At 44.5% G+C, this 20,448-nt stretch overlaps 1 protein-coding gene across 3 annotated transcripts in view; it reads left to right on the forward strand.

The window, feature by feature from the left end:
- Positions 1-19,160, forward strand: part of STAB2 (stabilin 2) — a 171,397-nt gene extending 152,237 nt beyond the window's left edge. For all 3 annotated transcript variants that reach the window (XM_036760302.1, XM_036760303.1, XM_036760304.1), the window contains 8 exons: positions 910-1,075; positions 1,264-1,370; positions 5,943-6,062; positions 8,306-8,446; positions 8,788-8,898; positions 10,485-10,613; positions 14,215-14,331; positions 18,669-19,160. In XM_036760302.1, the coding sequence (XP_036616197.1) occupies positions 910-1,075; positions 1,264-1,370; positions 5,943-6,062; positions 8,306-8,446; positions 8,788-8,898; positions 10,485-10,613; positions 14,215-14,331; positions 18,669-18,716 (939 nt within the window). In that variant the 3' untranslated portion in view covers positions 18,717-19,160. The remainder of the gene's footprint in view (positions 1-909; positions 1,076-1,263; positions 1,371-5,942; positions 6,063-8,305; positions 8,447-8,787; positions 8,899-10,484; positions 10,614-14,214; positions 14,332-18,668) is intronic.
- Positions 19,161-20,448: the final 1,288 nt, after the last annotated feature.

Below are 20,448 nucleotides of genomic sequence, written 5' to 3' on the forward strand. Positions count from 1 at the left end.
ATATAGCAAGCCACAGAGTTTTTCTTCCCAGAGTGGGGCCTAGGAGTTCACTTTAATGACAAGGAAATTCAGAGGGTGGTTTCCTCTTTCTTTTCACTTTCCTTTCTTCCTCCCTTTCCTTTGTTCTTGTCTTTCTTTCTGTGTCTGTCTCTCTCTACCTTGCCCAGGATAGAAGCGCATCAGCTATTCATGTACTGAATCCCAACAGGGATCAGCACCAAAGCCTTGGCCAGTCTGCCCCTTCTCTGGTGGCCTCTCACTCCTGGGGGCACCCTTTATCTTTGCAGACACCTCCTCTGCAAACCCTGCTGCAGATCTGAGCTCTGAGATCCTGTGGTCTGTCAGCCTCCCTCCTGGGGTCAGGGATAATAGGTAGGCAAAACTGGAGGGCTCAAAGCGCATGCCTAAGACCTGTACTCACCATGTTAGCTGTTGTCCAAAAGCTCAATGAGGCATGACTATGGCTGAGCCCTTGGTAAACACAGTTGTCAGAAAGGAGGAACTGAGCTGCTTTTGTCCTGATGGGAAGATGCCAGAGAGATGAGTCAACAGGCAAGCTGCTCTCTGCACATAAACAGGAGAGCTTTGAGCCACCTTGCTATTCTAATTTGGACAGTGTGGACTGCAAATAACACTGTCTGGCTGCCCTCAAATCCGCCACCATCTGGCAACCAAAAATGGGACTAAATGACCTCTAAGTTCCTTGAGAACCAGAATGGTTTGATTCTTCATATGTGTCCCCAACCCCTACCTCAGTGACTGATATACAGCAGGCATTTAATCAATGCTTGTTGATTGACTGATTTGACTAGGAGATCACAGAGGGAAAAAGCAAGCGAATTTACTTCAACTCCACAAGGTGAATGGTAATTCTACTTCTAAAGCAGCCACATCTCCATCTTTTTGCAGGCCAAATACCATCTCTGTTCAGCTGGTTGGCTCAATGATGGGAGGGTGGCCTATCCAACTGCTTACTCCTCCCAGAACTGTGGTTCAGGCTTCGTTGGCATCGTGGACTACGGGGCAAGGCCCAACAAAAGCGAACAGTGGGATGTCTTCTGCTACCGAATAAAGGGTAAGAACACCAGTCCAATCTCCAATCTTTCAGGCCTTTCTCCCAGGATGGTCAGGACACCTCAGACATTCTAACCTAAGGAAGGGCTGGTACCTGCCCAATTCTCTGTCCTAGGAAGGAGGTGGGAGTGGGCAGTGCTATCTCAGCTTACCAGTACTCACTGGGAACTTTGTACTTCTGACCTCCAGATGTGAACTGTACCTGTAAGGCTGGCTACGTGGGAGATGGCTTTGCTTGTAGTGGCAACCTCCTGCAGGTTCTGATGTCCTTCCCCTCCCTGGGAAACTTCCTTTCGGTATGTATGAGCAGCAGCAATAATCGGTTCCTTTCCTCGGTCCCAGGGTGGGGACTGTTTCGTGGCAATTTGAGTATAATAGAAAGAGTGTGGGCTTAGAGCCAGGAGGCTAGAGTTCTAAGGCCCAGCCTGAGCATTTCATAGGTGCGAGACCTTGCACAAATCACACTATGACACAGTGGGAAGAACCCTGTACAGCCTTTAAGTATTCCACTTGGCTGGAAGATGTTTTCATTGGCCGTCCCCCAGCGCCTGGAGCTCTCTCCCTCCCCATCTCTGCCTCTGAGTGATTCTGGCTTCCTTCAAGCCTAAGCTAAAGACCTCTGCTGAAAGAAGCCTCTTCTTGTCCTCCTTTATCTTCGGGGCCTACTTCTATTGATCATCTCCAGTTTATCCCATGTGTATCTTCTTGTAGTTGTTTACGTATTGTCTTCCCATTAGATTGTGAACTTCTTAAGGTCAGGGTGCTTGGCATACAGTAGGTGCTTAGTAGAGGCTCGTTGCCTAACTGGCTATATCCCTTGGTAGAGCTACAGCCTGGTCACTGATGCTAGGCACTTCCCATTGCCATGTGCCTTTCCTTGGATTTTTTTGTTTGTTTTGGGTATTTGGGGAAGCAATTGGAGTCAAGTGACTTGCCCAGGGTCACACAGCTAGTAAATATCTGAGGCCAGATTTGAACTCAGGTCTTCCTGACTTCAGGGCTGGTGCTCTATTCACTGGGTACCTTGGGTTTATCCGTGGTATAAACTGTATTGAAGTGCCACAAGGTCAGATTCAGTCTTATGTAGTGACTGTACACTGCCTCTCATGAGATAAATGCTTGGTAAATGACTATTGATCAAGTTGACCGAATGGCTTCTGAGCACCCTAGGTTCTGTTTCAGGGAGAGACTGTCTGGGTGAGGAGGTCCATAGGGTAACCTAGGGCAGGGGTTAACATGACAGTGATGAGACAGGAGGGACAGACAGCGTGAGAGGGCAGGGGATCCAGGATCAAGGTAAGAGCAAAACCAGTAAGCCCAGAATTAGGAGAGTTAGGGCCCTTTTGTCCAAAGGCTGATAGGGTCCTTCTAACTGGCCTCACTGTGGGCAGCTAGGTGGTGCCATAGTGCATAGAGTGCTAGGCCTGAAGTAAGGAAGACTTATCTTCCTGAGTTGAAATCTGGCCTCAGACACTTACTAGCAGCATGACCCTGGGCAAGTTACCTAACCTCAGGCAGTACCTTGGGTGACTCTCTAGACTATGAACTGCAGAAAAGTTGCTAATCTGTATTAGCATTGAAGGCATTGGCTTATCCAGAAGAACCCTAAATTATGAAAGCAAAGGCCCTAATGGGAGAGGACCAGGGTGGAAAGTAGGTGAGAAAAAGGGGGGTAAACTTTTTTTTACATCTCGTATCAGGTTCATCTGGGTTCATCTCAGAGGCTGGTCTAGTCCAACCCCTTTATTTTATACTTGATGGAATGGAAGACCAAGGAAATTGTGTGATTTGTCCAAGGTCACACAGGGAGTAAGTTATCAGGGGCAAGATTTGAACCCAGTTCTTCTGACTTATTTCAATTCAACAAATATTCATTATTTCCAGCTAAAGCATAATAAAACCAATAGAATAGAGTAGTATGAAATAAGTCTGGAAGGTCAAGGTGGTCCCAGATCAGAAAGTGCCTTGAAGACCCGGCAACGTGAGTTAGCTTTAAGACCTTAGCCTGAAAGGACCAGGGTCTCCCGTTGCATCCTGGGTCATCTCCAGTCATCCTGATGAATATCTGGTCACTGGACCCAGATGGCTCTGGAGGAGAGAGTGAGACTGGTGACCTTGCACAGCCCTCCCTCACTCAAATCAAAGTCAACTGCAAGTCACGTCATCATTTCCCTGATGTCATGGTCCTCTTCGAGAATGAAGGGGGCAATAGGGAGCCACTAAACATTTTTGAGCAAAGGAATTACTTCACTGGGTCAAGACATGAAGATTAGTCTGGCAGGCGGAAAAGAACAGATCGAAACAGGGAGGAAATAGATTATGGAGCTTTTTGCAATTACAATCCAAGCAGGTGGTCATAAGAGCCCATCATAGGGTGGATTAGAGTTCAAATCTTACTTGTGTCCTTAGGGAGTGGTGGCATGTGAGAGATAGAAAGAACTGGTGAAGCACCGGTGGTAGGATGTGACTTCTAATCTTACTTGGAGGGGCCGTTGGTGGCGAAGTGAGTAGTGGAGTCAGGAGGACCTGAGTTCAAAGGTGGCCTCAGACCCCTGAAACACTGACTAGCTGTGTGACCTTGGGCAAGTCACTCAACCCCAATTGCTCTGCCTTCCCCCCTCCAAAAGAAAAAGAAAAAAAATGAAAGAAAATAAAATAATCTTACGTGAGTCAGCAAGACTTGAGTGTGAAACCTGCCTCATGGACTTACTAGCTGCATGACCCTGGACGAGTCACATCAACTTTCTCTCTCTCAGTTTCCTCACCTGTAAAATGGGGATGATGACAACAGCTCCCTCCTTCTGGGGGTGGTTCCCACAATCCGGCCAGCAGCTTCTGTGGGGGAGCGAGAGCCACCCACAGCCAGCCCCCGGAGAGCCGCCAGCACGCTTTGGATCTGCTGAACTGAGGAAAGCATGGTGAAGGGGCTGGCCAGCTCACTTTAGTTCAGCATACAGACAGCATTCACTTAGTTCAGGGGAAAAAGCCAGCACCCTGAACTTCAGAGCAAATACAAACAGATTACAAACATCAACAGACAGACCCAGTACAGATTCATAGTTACCAACATCTAGGTTCAGCCCGGGAGCTCAGAACAAGGGCTGGCCCAGAGTCACGCATGCCACCACTGCTGTAAGGAGGAGCTCCAAAGAACAGACGGCCAACCCCTGGTTTTTATATCTTTTTCAGCGTCAGGGGTGAGTCACACATTCGACTCACCCATGTGACCTAGAATCGTCACAAAGAGGTGACTTAAACCCAGTGGTCTAAAAGCCTCTGCTGTCCCAGACATGTAAACTAGGCCCTCCCTGGAGTTAGCCCCACCTTGGGCCCCACCTTAGTGGCCAATCCACACGCACTAAGGTTTTACACCTAATCGGGATTTGGGCCTGAGGCTTAGCACTTAGTAAGACCCAGTGAAATACACTGAATTACTCAAAGGGAACAAAAGCTGAACTCTTCAAGGGCGCTTGTTGAACTAAGTGCCAAGGAGCCCATTTTTGGTTACAACACAGGGGTTGTTGTAAAGATCAAGTGAGATATGTTAAATGCTTTGTAAACTTTAAATCACTATAGAAATGCCAGTTATCACTATTATTATTATTAGGGGCAGCCAGATGATTCATTGGACACAGCGCTGGGCCTAGAGTAAGGAAGACTTGAATTCAAATCTGTCCTCAGACACTTGGTAGCTGTGGGACCCTGGGCAAGTCACTTAATCTTGATTTGCCTCAGTTTCCTCATCTTTAAAGCGGGCCTAATTGCACCCAGGGTCGTTGGGAGAAGCAAATGTGACCACAGCAAAGTGCTTAACGCATGCTGGTATGTAATAAACCCCTTAGAAATGTTAGTTATCACCATTATTATTATAATCACTTTTATACTTCAAGGGGTCTGCGATCTCATCAGTGTGGGTCTCCCTCACCTGGGAGGGGAGGAGCCCTTATTCCCATTTTAGAGATGAGGAAACTGAGACTCAGACCTTACAGGAGCTGCTGAGGATCACAAGATCATAAATTTGGAGTTGGAAAGGACTTCAAAGACCATCTGATCCAACCCATGGCTCATTGTACAGATGAGAAAATGGAAGCCCAAGAAGGTGCTTGACTTGCCCGAGGTTACACAGGAAGTAAATGTCAAGAGCAGGATCTGAACCCAAGTCTTCTCACTGCAAAGACAATACACCATGCCTGCCTAACATAAGTGGCATACTGGATAGAATGTTGGACTTGGCGTTATAAGACCTGGGTTCCCTGGAGATTCTACTACCAGGCACATACTTCCTGGAGGTCACTGAGAAACAGAAAGTCCCCATACCCTCCAGAATATTTATAGCAGCATTTTCTTGTAATAACCAAGAACTTGAAACAAAGTAGATGCCTATCAACAGGGAAATCGCTAAGCAAATCATGGTTCATTAATAAATAGGATATTGCTTTGCTACAAGAAAGGGCTAATGTGACGGACCCAGAGAAGCACATAAAGATTTACATGATCTGATGCAGAGGGAAGCAAGTAGAGAAAGAAAGATGTGCTATCAATCCCACCACCTACATTCATCACCTCTGTGAGCAAATAAATACCTTAACCTCTCTGAGCCCCTAGCAGCTCTCTAAGACTGTTAGAAACAAGCGGCCTGATCATCTGTCTCTTAAGGGGAAAATCACTGGGCCTAGAACCCAGGTCTTCCGATGTCAAATCTGGAGTCCGTACCACACTGCCTTTCACCCAAGGTAGGATGGCCGATCTCAATGACCGCCATCACTGAAAATCTAAGCCAGGTGAATATGCCCAGCCTTCCACGTGTCCCAAGCACCCTTGGTCCAGAGACATTTTGGCCAACCCAAAGTATTCCATCTCTTCCCCAGGAAATTCTGGTATATTCCAATAGCTCATCTAGAGGCAAAGCATTCCTGAAGCACCTGACTGACCTGTCGACCCACGGTACACTCTTTGTACCAAACAATGACGGACTCTGGGAAAACAAGGTAAGTTCCTAGCACCTTTTCATCCAAGTCACTGTATTCTGTTGCTTTAACCCTGACATAAAAGACAACTGAGGTGATTTCTAACAGGAAAGGGTCATAGAATCATAGATTTATAAATGCTAATTGACTAACCAATTTAGCACTAGGAGGGACTTCACGGGCCATCTAGTCAAACCCTCTTATTTTACAAATGAGAAAGCTGAGGCCCAGGGATGGGTGATAGATTCACACACAAATCTGGAGCCAAGAGGGATGTCAGAGACCAACGAGTCCACGGTTCTTATTCCAGGGCCTGTGAACTTGGGTGAGGAAAACTTTACATCTTTACTTTCACTAACCTTTGGGAGAAATTTAGTATTTCCTTCAGTTATTTAAAAATATTATTCTGAGGAGTCCTCAGGCTTCACCAGACTTCCAGAGGGGCCCAGGGCACAAAAAAGATTAAGAACCTCTAATCTACTGCAGTCCCCTCACTTCATAAATTTATGTAAGATCTTATCATGCCATCCCTATGTCACAATGATGGATTCCAGGAAAAGAGAGTTCCTAGCATCTTTTTACCTGAGTCACCATTTTCTGTTGCTTAAACCCTAAGCTAAGTATCTCACATATAAGATAGTTGAGGAACCATCTAACCCAACCATTCATTCTGGCGATAGGAGAAGGTAACAGAATCATAGGTTTATAAATAGCCAAAGTCATGCAAGAACAAAGTGTCAAAGGTGAGATTTGAATCCAGGCCCCATAACTCCTGAGCCAGTGTTTTTTCCAACATATCATGCTTTGCTCACTGCTAACAAGTCTGAAGACTTCCAAAAATCTCCCCCCATTCCCAGTGTTGGCATAAAGGAAAAAAACACCAAGGATTTTTTTTCCCCAATTCTTAAAGTGGTGACACATAGCCCAAAGGGAGTCCAAGTGATTTAGTGATTGGGTAACTCTCCTCCCCAACTGCTGAAGGAAGGATTTCTCTGATGCCTAGTCCTCTTGGTTATCTTAGTGACATGTAAAGCTTCCCTCGTACTTTCATCTATAACCTGACTTGGCTTACCTATAGGATTTGTTTGATGAAGTTCATTTCTTGATAGGATTTTATTTTTTTTTTTGCTTTTTTAAATTTTTATTTAATATTTTATTTTTCCTCAGTTACATGTAAAAGCAATTTATAACATTCGTTTTTAAAACTTTGAAGTTCCAAATTCTCTCCCTTCCTCCCTCCCCACCCCCTCCCTTATTGAGAAAGCAAGCAATTCGATATAGGCTATACGTGTGTAGTCATGCGAAACATTTCCATAATAGTCATATTGTGAAAGAAAACATAGACCAAAAAAAAAAAACCTAAAGAAAACTAAAGTTAAAAAAGTCTGCTTCAATCTGTATTCAGGCACCACCAGCTCTTTATCTGGGGATGGATGGTATTTTTCATCCTAAGTCCTTCAGAGTTGTCCTGGATCATTGCATTGCTGAGAATGGCTAAGTCGTTCACAGCTGATCATGTTAGAATATGGCTGTTACTTTGTACACAGTACATTTCACTTTGCATCAGTCCATGCAAGTCTTTGCAGGTTTTTCTGAGAGCAGCCTGGTCATCACAAAGTTCACTTTTTTAGGGAATATATGAGATTCTCATTGTTTAACTCAGGTTGTCCAAATTTTATGACACTGAAGGAGGTATGGGATTATGGGTCTATATCCTCTTTAACTTTTGGGAGATTGCAATATATAAAAGAATTATTTCTCTGTAACTATAACAGAATTTTGCCTTATTAGAGACTTAAATCAGGGTTCAGATATCTCTGAGGCCTGAAACTATGCTTGAATATAATAATAAAACCTAGGTTTTTATCTTTATAATTTCTGCATTGCAGTGTTATGTGTGTATACATATATATATATATAATTTTTTATATATTTACAAATTTTATCTTTATATATTTTATATATATTACACACACACATATGCATATATGTGTGTGTGTGTGTACGTATATGTGTCCATATATATATATAAAAAATAGCAGTTACCTACCACATGAATTCAGAGTGGAGATATTTCCCCCTTAACAAAGTCACAAAGATCTGAATTCAAAGCTGCCCCTAGCACTCACCACCGGTGTAACTATGCGCAGGGCACTTAACCCCTCTCTAAGACTTTATTATGGACTAGTTGCTTTATCAGCCTCCCATTAAGGAGAAAACCACTTCTGTTGAGGCCATTCTTGTGTTCCAACTTGTTTTTTCAGACACTTTCTGGAAGAGACATCGAACACCATCTCTCCAATGCCAGCACTTTATTTTATGAAGATTTGGTCAATGGCACCACCCTACAGACCCGGCTAGGTGGCCAACTACTCATTACCTATGGACAGGACCCACTTCACACAGTAAGAAAAGAAAGGCGTTTATATGTTTTGCAATTTATAAAGTTCTTTCTTTATAGACACCTTCTAAGGGAGGTCATCCAAGTGTCATGACTCCCATTTTAAAGAGGAACAAACAGACCCAGGCTAAGTGACTTCAGTCAATCTGCATGCATTTTTTAAGTACTTCTGGTATCCCTGACACCATTCTAGGAGCTGGGAATACAAACGTAAAAGGGAGACAGTCCCCGCCCTTAAGAATCTTACAATCTACCTTGCCCCAAGCAATGATAATATTTACAACATAAATTCATTTGAGAAGAAAAACTTAAGGCCAACACATATTTCTCTTCCTCTTTTCTTAGAATGAAACCAGATTTGTCAATGGACAAGCTATCCTCCAGTGGGATATTTTTGCTTCCAATGGAATAATCCACATAATTTCAGGGCCTTTGAAAGCACCTCCTGCACCAATTGTAAGTACCTTTTTCCCCCCCTGCTATGAAGTCCATTCTCTGTGAACCTACTCTTCTCCTACAAGTCATTTCCTCCCTATTCTTCTGCTCTGAAAAAGACTGGCTCTCTTTGAAAAGAACTAGATTTGAGGGGCAGTCATGTGGCACCATAGATAGAGAACCAGCCCCGGAGTCAGGAGGTCCTGAGTTCAAATCTGACCTCAGACACTTACTAGCTGTGTGACCCTGGGCAAGTCACTTATTCCTGCTTATAAGAAAGAGAGAAAATAATTATATTTGTCACTAAAGAAGGTTATTTGGGTGGAAGTAGGCATGATGCGAGCATAGAAAGTAGCATCAATAAAACATTCTGCAAAGGAAGGACTGGATTGATAATCAGAAGACCCAAATTCAAATCTCCAGCTATGTCTCTTAACCAGTTGTTAATTAAGCCTGGGACAAACTACTTAACCCTTTGTGGTCTCATTTTCCCAGGACCTGCCTATTCCTTAATGCTTTAGGAAATAAGAGTAAACATTTAGATAGTTCTTCAAGGTTGGCACAGCTCTTTACATTTCACAACACATCCTGTGAGGTAAGTGTTCTCAGTATCCCATATATACCCAGGATCATACAACCAGTAAATGTCAAAGGCAGGATCTGAACTCAGGTCTTCCTGAGTCCAGGCCCAGCATCTATCCATCATAGTATGCTGCCTCTATGGAAAACCCAATACAAGCTCCCTAAGGGGCATGAGATTCATACTACACAGCATTTGCAATTGTTTTAGTTGTGTCTGACTCTTCATGACCTCATTTGGTGTTTTTTTTTTTGGCAAAGATATTAGAGTGGTTTGCCATTTCCTTCTCTAGCTTATTTTACAGATGAGGAAATTGAGGCAAACAGGGTCGTTTGACTTGCCCAGGGTCATACAATTAGTATCTGAGATTGGATTTGAACTCAGATCTTCCTGACTACAGGCCCAGTGCTCTATCCACTGTGCTACCGAGATGCGCTCTCCACAGCATAGCTGGAGAGTATCAAAAGCAGGGACCAAAACTGGCCCACAACAAAAGGCCTTCCACATCACTAAGATCCCTCAGGCCACAGAGTTCCAGCATGGGGAATGACAGCTCCCCTGTTCAGACATACTCTTTTTTTTTTAAATAACATTTGATTTTTTCCCAATTGCATGTAAAGACAATTTTCAAATTTTTTTTTAAATTATGAGTTCCAAATTCTCTCCCTCCTCCCTCCCAGAGATGGTAAGCAATTTGATATAGGTTATACATGTGAAATCATGCAGAACATATTTCCATATTAGTCATGTTATGAAAAAAAAACAGACAAAAAAAACAAGAAGAAATAAAGAAAGTGAAAAATATTATGCTTCAGTCTGCTTTCAGACTCCCTTACTTCCTCCCCTGGATAGCATTTTTCATCATGTCCTTCAGAGTTGTCTCGGATCATTGTACCGCTGAGAAATAGCTAAGTCATTCACCATTGATCATTGTTACAATGTTGCTGTTAATGTATATAATGTCCTCCTGGTTCTGCTTCCTTCACTTTGCTTCAGTTCATGTAACACAAACTCCTTTCATGCTCAGGTTTCTGCTCATGCTGGTTTGGGAGCAGGAGTATTCTTCGCCATCATACTGATCACTGGGGCCATCGCGTTAGCTGGGTATTCTTACTTCAGGATAAATCGCAGAACAATTGGCTTCCAGCATTTTGAGGTAAGAAAGTAAAAAATGGGCAGGGGAGGCTCTCTGTGGCTACCTTAAGGGAGACTAGGTCTTGACTGCCGCCATTAGCTCGGGAAAAGTGGTGGCAGCAACATTACGCTCTGTGTACTGGTCAAGAGGAGGGAGCATCTTGAAAGTTTGTGGCACCTCTTACTCCTTGGTCATGTGCTACCCCTAGATGACATTCCATGTTCAGAGAACATTTCACATATGTCATTGTCCTCATTTGTAAAATGAGGCCATTGGTGCCTGAACAATATTAACATTGTGAACACAACGAAAGCCATTTAGCACTTACCCCTAACCATGTTCTTGCTACTTAAAATTGGCATCAGAATGTGTGATTTCACCAAGATTAAATATCAATCTCATGGAAGCACCAATATTACCTAGAGCCAAGTCCCCTTAGGACAGACATGTCATCCATAGTCCAGGTTAACCCTTTGGAAGGTGTAGACAAAGTCACCATCACAGGCAGCTTCTTCCTACTCAAATGACTGCTCAAGGGGCAGAATGGAACTCTTAAGCAAGAAGATGGGGCTGCTGCCCTGTAATTAGGGACACTGCAGAGAGATAACATCCATGGGCATATACATACAATGATGAGAATCCTATCATCCAAACCCCTTAGAAAGTCTAGCTTTAGAGTCAGAGGACTTGGTTCAAATCCTGACTGTTATTTCATATTATGCTGGACAAGCTAATGAACTTCTCTGAGGCTCAGCTTCCTCTTCTGTAAAATGAGGGGGTTGGGCCAGATGTAAAACCTCTGATGTTCTCTAGGATCCTATGAAATCCCTGATCACACATTTTCTTAGTTCTCATTCTATAGTCCACACACACACACACACACACACACACACCTGCCCATATATCTGAATTCTAAGAACACCTTATTTAGTTTCTAAGTTGGGGAGCGTCACCTTAATAGAGTTCCTCACAGCACCGAGGAAAGGGCCAGAACACCATCCACTCTGCTTCTGGGTAAGGAGTATGACCCCAGACAAACTTACTTCATCATCTCCATGATGAAGCTTCCATTTTATAAAAGAGGACAATAATACTGAACTTGGTCTCAATGGCCTCTGTGGCCCTCCCCAGTTCTAAATTTGCAAGCCCATAAAGACACTGGGCATTCGGTATGTCCCAGCTACACCCTAACACAACCAGTTATGCCTCTCAGAGTCTGCGAGAAGGAAGTATCTGCCTGACAAGGGGAAATTCCCCAGGTTATGGTCCCTTGTAAAAAGATGACGCATGTACCAGACCATTTACCCCAAATTCAGTTTCCCAAGAGAGGTCACCTGGCTACTGCCCTCACCAGTTACCTCCAAGGGAAGTGGCCCCTCGGACAACATCGTTCTGCTGAATCTGCCCCTGGTTCAGCCAGTGTTGAAGGGTCAAGATTCTTTTCCCTCCTGAGGGCCTGCCCGGAAGGAGTTATCAGCAGTACAGTCATCAGCAGCTGTCATTCAGGGTCGAGATACAGTGTCTAAAGGTCAGTGGCTGAACTAGGGGCCTGAGTCAGCTGGTGACTCACCATGGACAGAAGGCCTTGATAAGGCAGCCAAGTCAGCAATCCCTGTATTTTTCTTTGTTAGACAAATGGCAAGGGATCCATCATAACAATCCAAATTACCTACAAAGGTTTGAGATGCAATTGTGTTGTTTGCTGGGGAGATTATGTCAAAAGAACAGGGAAGAAAAAAACCGTAGTGGAGACATTGAATTGCAATGAACTCCGCTTCTAAAGACATGGGTAACCTCTGGGTACGGCAGCTACTGTGTTGGCTGGGGGATCGCCCGAGTTACGGAGTTTTAAGTGTGCTAAGCCAGTCAGGTGTTGGACCTAGACTCAGGAAAATCCGAGTTCAAATCTGGCCTCAGACACATCCTGGCTATGTGACCTTGGGTAAATCACTGAACCTGTTTGCCTCAGCTGTAAAGGGGGAGTAATAATAGACCTACCTCCTAGGGTTGTTGTGAGGACCAAACAAGATAACATTTGTAGAGTGCTTAGCTTGGTACCTGGCACATAGTAAGCACTTCATAAATGATATTATTATCGTCTGTGCCAAGTCTAGCAGTATGGAGAGCCCCCCAAAGCGAAGGATGATTAGCCTCCTTGAGGACAGTCAAACTGGCCTAAGTAGGAAATCTGTTACTGAGTCATTTCAATCGTGTCCCCACTCTTCATGACCCCATTTGGGCTTTTCTTTAGCAAAGACACTGGAGTGGTTTGCCATTTCCTTCTCCAGATCATTTTACAGATGAGGAAACTGAGGCAAACAGGTTTAAGTGACTTGCCTAGGGTCACACAGCTAGTGAGTATCTGAGGCCAGATGTGAACTCAGGAAGATGAGTCTGCCCAACTCCAGGCCTGGCGCTCTAACCATTACACCACCTACCTTATAGAGCAGATCAAAGCTTCTCGGCTGATTGGACGAAGAATTGGGCCTGTGAATGGCCAATGCACCTAGAACCTGGGAGAGATAGGGAGGTTCAGTCTTTAAAAAAAAAAAAAACAAAAAACAAAACTTCCAGTATGACCTCAGGCAAGTCAACCCTTCTGGGTGGGTAAAATAAGAGGTTTAGATGAGATAGCCTCTGAGCTCCAGCTCAGGTTCTAAGCTCCCTGAAGCCCAATGCTCCTGTTTTGCTTTCTCAGGGGCCCTGGTACAGCTGGTCCTATAATCTACTGCCCACTATGAGGCAGCTTTCTATCCCACCATCTCCTTCCCCTCCAACCCCAGGGCACAACCAATTCCCCATTAAAATATGCCAAGAGTTAGAATTCTAGAGTTTCTGCTGTGGTTTCTACAAAGAAAATTGGTTTCCATGGTGTTCTCCCAGTGTTTACCAAATCTCCATCCACAGAGGTGGAATCAACTGAGCTCATTTCTAGCAAAACAATTTTCCTCACAGTCAAACTTTTAACAATCCAGGCTGGTGACAGCAAGTGGAATCTGGCAAGACTGCTCACTCCCTTTGTCCTGAGCTTTGCACAGAGCTAGAACTAGGGCAGTGTGACCAGAGCTTTGCCTCAGGGCATAGAACTTTAAAGGTTAGCAAAAACTTAGACCACAGGAGGCACCATTCAACCTGCTGCTTCTCAAGGAGCGGGCCTCTACAGCAGCATGCAGTCAGTGTCCCCGGGTCTCTCTCTCCCCATCACTTAGTGGTTTCAGGATCACACAGAGACAGTCGATTTGAGGGTACTTTTAGTGTTACTGGCTGGAGGCTCCATTTCATCTCACTACTCCAGGATACGAAAAATTGGTAGTTTCAGCTCTATTCTCTCTGCCTTTGAGGCCCTCAGATGGATGGGTCTCTGTGGCTTCTAAGCAGCAGGAAGTCCTTTAGCATCCAGAAATGAGAAAATCTGCCTATTAAAAAGCCCTTCCTTCACCCCTCGGGGTAGTGGCTGGCTGGGCCTTTCATCTCTTCCTTTGTTCCTCATTTTAATTAAGGATCAGGAAAAGGGAGGTGGAAAAAGGGGTCCACAATTGGCCCGCTTTGGTGATGATGTCCCATTCCCTGTGCCCTAATGAGCCTGGCCCTAACTGTGCGTGTTCATGTGTGTTCTATGCAGCCAGAAGAGGATATAGATGTCACAGCCCTCGGCAAACAGCCTTCCTCGAATATCTCCAACCCCATGTACGAGAGCACGACCACGCAGCCTCCAGAACCCGCCTACGACCCTTTTTCGGTGAGCTGGCACCTTCCGAGGTACCTGGTACAAGCCGGGGCCACTTGATATCCTTGGGTGGAATCCAGAAGCTAAGCACTTCACTGAGGAATGCTTGTTTCCCCCCACGCCTGGAGCAGTAGTAACTAGAACTCTCCACAGAATGCCCTCACACATGGTCTCGCATTAGGTCAGCAAAGCATCCAGCCTGCCAGGGGTAATGGGAAAGAATGATGAGACGCTGTGACTCAGGAACTGCGTGACTGAGCTGGCTGCCAGAAAACAGGGCATGAGCTGCCTCTCACGTTGCCCTATGACCTTGAAGATGGGCCTTCTCCTTTCTGACCACTCAGAGACAGGGGCTGGGTGGGGGGGTTTCATTAACATAGAGAGAACCCAGACAGAGTCCTCTCTGCCAACGCAGGGGGGCACCCGATCTGCAGCTTAAGTCTTAGTGACTCAGAGCCCTGCCGCTTTAATAACCTACCTAAGGCCATGCAGCCAGTATGGGTCAGAGGTAAGATTTGAACCTGTCTTTCTCACTACAAAGCTCCTTGTGCCCTTTATATTTTCATATATTTAGAGCTGGAGAGGACCTCGATCACCGTCTAGTCAAAGTTATTCACTTTGCAGATAAGGAAACTGAGGCCCAGAGTATTTAAATGAAGCTGTACCTATGGTCACATAGTAAGCGGCCTGGCTGGAGCCTGAAACCACAACATCTGGCTCCAAATCCCACATACTTCCTTTGATAATTGAAAAACCATTTTAAGTCAATCGAATTTATCAATTCTCTTTTTATCAATTGATTTATCAATTCAATTACCAATAGAAACGATCAATTCTCTCTGCCCATCCCACACCCCACACTGAGAAAGAAAAACAAAACCTTGCAACCAGTATGTGTAAGAAGATTGGACACAGATGAGTCTCTGGGCCTTTCCAGCTCTAACTTTCACTGAAAAAATCAAATAAGATACTGGAAAAAATGTAACCGAAATTCCAACTAGTATTATCTGCCTCTGGTTTCACATTAATTACATAGATATTGATGGCTGAAATCATCCTATAAAGAAGTCAGCATCCTTGGGCACCTGAGACAATTATAAATAACTCATGTTTATAGTTTCAGAGCAGGGCAGCTGGTGGCACAGTGGATACAGTGCCAGGCTGAGCTGAATTCAAATCTGACCTCAGACACTGACCGTGTGACCCAGGCGAGTCACTTAACCCTGTTTGCCTCAGTTTCCTCATCTATAAAATGAGCCAGAGAAGGAAATGGCAAACAACTCTAGTATCTTTGCCAAGAAAACCCCAAATGGGATCAGAGAGTCAGAAACAGCTGAGCAACATGTTTATAGTTTCAGAGAGTCACTGTGGTATAAAGGAGAGTACCAGCTTCAAGTCCTATCCCTGACACCTACTGGCTATGTGGCCCTGGGCAAGTCACTTAACTTCTCAGTAACATATCTCCCTGGAATTCTCTAAGGTTTCAGTTGCTGAGCAGGTGTCTAATTGCACTGGGAGAGACGGTCTCCTCTTTCCTACACCCATGACATTGCAGGTCTGAACGACAACCAAAAAAGGTTCAGTCCCACATAACAACTTGCACAACCGGTAAGGGAGAGGAATAGACTCCAGTCACGAAGCTCACTTCCTTTCCTTGATACGGGCTCCCCACAGTACCTTCTCAAATGTCCTCCTTTGTCTGTCTTTCTCCCCGACCTCTGCTGTAGCCAGCATGATGGGGCAGATGGAGGGCTGGACCTGGGATCACGATGCCACCTCCGTAACTAGCTATATGAACACAAGCAAATCATTTTTACATAAATGCCAGCTATGATTATAGTTTGAATTGTCCAAGAGGCAGTTGGTGATGGGAAATCAGGCTCAGACACTGATCTACAAGTCGTCCACAAAGAGGTAGTCATGGTCATCATGAGAAAAAGGAGAGCCGGGGGCAGCTGCTTAGGAAACAAGACATAGATAGGGATCGGACCAAGGAGATGGAGAGAGGGAGTCAGGCAGGTGGCGGGAGGAAGGACCAACGCCCCACGAGGGTCAAAGAAGATGATGACAGAGAAAAGGCCTGCAGATTAAGCAGTAAAGAGATTACTCGTAATTACTGAGTGGTGAGATTGGAAGCCAGATGGCAAAGGATTAAAAGCAGCAAAGGAAACATGGAAAGACTTCTGAACACCAATACCACTGGCTGACCGGGAGGGATGCTATTGCCTTTTGTCAGAGAGAGGACAGTCTGGAAATGCAGAATGAGACACACCCTGAAAGCCATGGCCAATGAGTTGGCTCATTTCCCTTACCTATATAATGGAGACTTAGTAATTTAGCTGTAATTAAATAACCTGGCTGTTACAAGAAGGTATTGTCAAGGTTTGGGGGAAGTCTGTTGGGTACTTAACAGCGATATAAAAATTGCACCCATAAACCATTTTTTAAAATAAAGGAGAGATACTGAATAACAGCTCAAGAGGATGACTCTCAAAAGAGAGGCTTGGCAGCAGGAAAGGCGAATCTAAGGATGATCAGGTCGTAAATCACGGGCCAGAATGACCCAGGCTGTGGACTCACATGGACTGAGTCTGATTTGGGGGCTGACCCTAAAAGATCAGATTTTCCTGATTGCCCACATTCTGGGAAAATCTCCAAAGACGACCTAAATCTAGCTTATGCCTTGTTGTTGTTCAGTCATTTTCAGTCATGCCCAACTCTTCATGATCCCATTTGGGGTTTTCATGGCAGAGATACTGGAGTGGTTTGCTATTTCCTTCTCCAGCTCATTTTACAGAAAAGGAAACTGAGGCAAACAGGGTTACTAGCTCATGCCTGGGTTTCCCCAAATGTGGATAACAGAGTCCTAAGCTCCCATAAAAGTAAAAGACCAAAGAGATGCATTTGCTGTTACCTTTAGTGCTGGCACAGGGCTAAGCCGCAGAAGATTCAGAAAGCACAAAGAAGTCATGGGAGCCCATTAGGAGATAGAGAAATCTAGCCCCCAAATGGAGGTATTTAAAAGCTTCCTGATGCAGGTGATAGGATTTCACAGCTATTATAAAAGGGCCAGAGCTGGGAACCAGATCTCCTGCAGAGGTGGCACTCACTGCTTTTAAAGGCCCAGACACAAAATGGAACATATAGTACACCTGAGGACACACAGCTCACTTTCAAAGATATTAAAGAAGTCTGAACCCCACATGTCCACAGGGGCTATTCCCTAATTTCTAAGTTACTTGTAATATTTCTGATTGTGAAAAAAGAAAAAAGTCCTAAGAGGGAACCTTAGAATAGTGAAATTCAGAATATCAGAGCAGGACAGAGGATTAGAACCAGGGCCTAGAATCCCCAATCAGGGAAGGTCCTGCTTTACCAGGGAACATCGAAGGCAGAAGGGACCTGAGAACAGACAATGTCACAGCTGGCAAGGGCCCCTTAGAATATAAGAATGCAGACTGTTAGTGGGGGGAAGAACTTTCGAGATCACCTTTTCTAACCCATTCATTTTACAGATTAGGAAAAAGATCAGATCACTTCCCTGAGGTCACTAGATAATTAATGGCCTCTCTAAGAAATCGATTTATCTTTAAAAGCCTCTGCTCATTATAATAGCTAATATATAAAGTGAGATAACAGTGTATATATATATATGTGTGTGTGTATACTATTATATATATATATACTACCATATATATATACTATAAGATAATAGTAGCTCATTTGATCCTTACCACCACCCTATGAGGCAGGTGCTACTAATTACACCCATTTTCCACATGAGGAATATTTGTGACTTGCCCAGAATTATACAACTTATAAGTCTCTAAGGTTAGGGGCTCTAACTCAGGTCTGACTCCAAATCCAGCACTCTACTCCCCACACCAACTATCTACCTCAGTTTACCTTGAGCTACAAACCTGCCCCCCCAAACCCTGCAAAGTGTCTAATCATCTTCAGATAGAGGATCAAAATGGTTTCCAAACTGTATGACTTCAGGAGAAAGCTTGCTAACCTTTTTTGGACAAACAGGGTTTGTGATAGAAGAAATCCATTAAGACTAGAATATAAGCCTTGTCGACCGCAGCTCTGTGGGCGAGTCACGTACCGTGTGATGTGGCGGCGCTCCAGCTCAGCCCGCAGGGACTGCTAATGGATTCTCAGCCCCAGATACACTTTTCATAATTACAGTCAGATAGGAACAGACACACTCATGTGTGGGAGAGGAGGAGATTTCCATCTTGGGATTATTGCTGGCAAAAAAGAGAGAGAGAAAGAGAGATTGTTATTATCTTAGAGAAAATAAAGCCCGGTGGGCTGATGTATTCAGCAACAAATCTCTCTTGCAGGATGCTGATGAACAGCAGCTTGTGACTAGTGGTGCCCAAGACCTTTAAGATGACCAGGAGCTGCAGGGACCAGCTGTGAAGTGCCCCCACGTTGGGGCTTGCAGAGAAGCCCACAACCGGCCGATGCCAACTGTGAATACTTAGGGCCAGCCAAGGTTCTGGAATGTCGAAGTGGGAAACACTCCAGCGTCGTACCTCATCTCTTTGTCTGTTCTCACCTGGGGTGGGGGTGGGGCACAGAAACATGCCTTTCCTCCTAGTCCACGGTTCAGCCCAACGAGAAGACCAGCCATTTCCCTGAACTTGACATTCGTGAAAGTTGCCCACAAGTTGCTTGGAACAATGGTAAGAGCCAACGTTAACATAGCTCTGTAAGGATTCCGAAGTCCTTTATACACATCATCTCTTGTGTCCTCAAAATGACCCTGGGAGGTAGGTGCTCTTATCATCCCCATTTCACAGATGATGCAGCTGAGTCAGACAGAGGTTAAGTGACTTGCCCAGGGTCACACAACTAGTGAGTGTCTGAGGCCATAGTTGAATTCAGGTCTTCTTCCTCAGATCAGCTCAAACCTCCCCTCCCTCTTCAAGTTTTCCTAGACCATTTCGTCTCAATTTCTCATTTACCCCCTGCCCCCTTTTATACTTATACATGTACATTCTGTATTTCTTCTCTCCTTGCCCCAACTAGAATGTAAGCTCCTTGGGGGCAGGAATTGTAATTTTTTTAAGTCTTTGCACATAGTATGCACTTAATAAATGTTTTTTGATTGAAATGCTGGCAAAAAAAAATTGGATTTCTGCTACTTAAGCTTTATCTCCTGTTTGGCTAAAAATCTTCAGTGAGTGACTCTGGCAAGGAAATACAGAGTCCTGTCCCCAGCTGAGAAGGAAGGTCAGGGTTAGTCTCTCAGACTGAGTCAGCAGCCTGAATGTGTAAAGTCTGTACTACACATTTTAATTATTTTGGTCCACACCTGTGATTACCTTGGTGTCAGGAACTCCCTGGTGAGAAGATGCTCTCTACCAATACAGGTTGGCACTTCCCTGCAATTTTTAGTGTTAAGAGAGCTACCTGGGGAACAAGGAGGTTAATTGAGTTACCCAGGGTCACACAGCCAGAGTGTTTCAGCAGTGGGACTTGACTCAAATGCAGCTTTTTCTGCCTGTTCTCCACACACTGTGCAATGTTGACTTTCACTCTATAGGATGCTATTAGAGCTTGGACTCCTCTCTGGGCTGACAGAGCAATCCAAACTCACACTAGCAGGTTGGCATGCCACACAGCTATAATTCAACCTCTCAGAGTTCTAGGAGATTACCCTCATGTGGGCACGATATGCCCACCACTGTAGCTCTTGAGAACTGGTGTGCTTCCCATCTACAAGAAATCAGTCACCATGACAGCATCAACTAGAACATTAAATACTAACATTAAACAGAAACAATAATCCTCAATAGAAAGCTAAAGCAGAAATAATCAGAATAGTCTATCCATAAATCTGGGTCACTTTCTCACCAGTGCACACTGTGTGTAGGGAAGAATGGGAGAGGGCACATTTATAAAAAACAAAACCTTAGCAGGAAGGTACATGAGTGTGAAAACTCCTATAACCAGGGGTAATTCACAACTCTAAATCATAGGTTTTGATGTCCTTGGTCCCATCAGGAACAATCTGCACCACACAAAACTGCCTCTTTGCTAGATGGTCTCCTTCTGGACAAAACCAGTCTTTTTCTGTTCTCAAACTGATGAAAGAATGACAAGCTCTTACTGCTC

The sequence above is a fragment of the Trichosurus vulpecula genome, chromosome 5 (genome assembly GCF_011100635.1).
Source record: "Trichosurus vulpecula isolate mTriVul1 chromosome 5, mTriVul1.pri, whole genome shotgun sequence".
Classification (NCBI taxonomy): Eukaryota; Metazoa; Chordata; class Mammalia; order Diprotodontia; family Phalangeridae; genus Trichosurus; species Trichosurus vulpecula.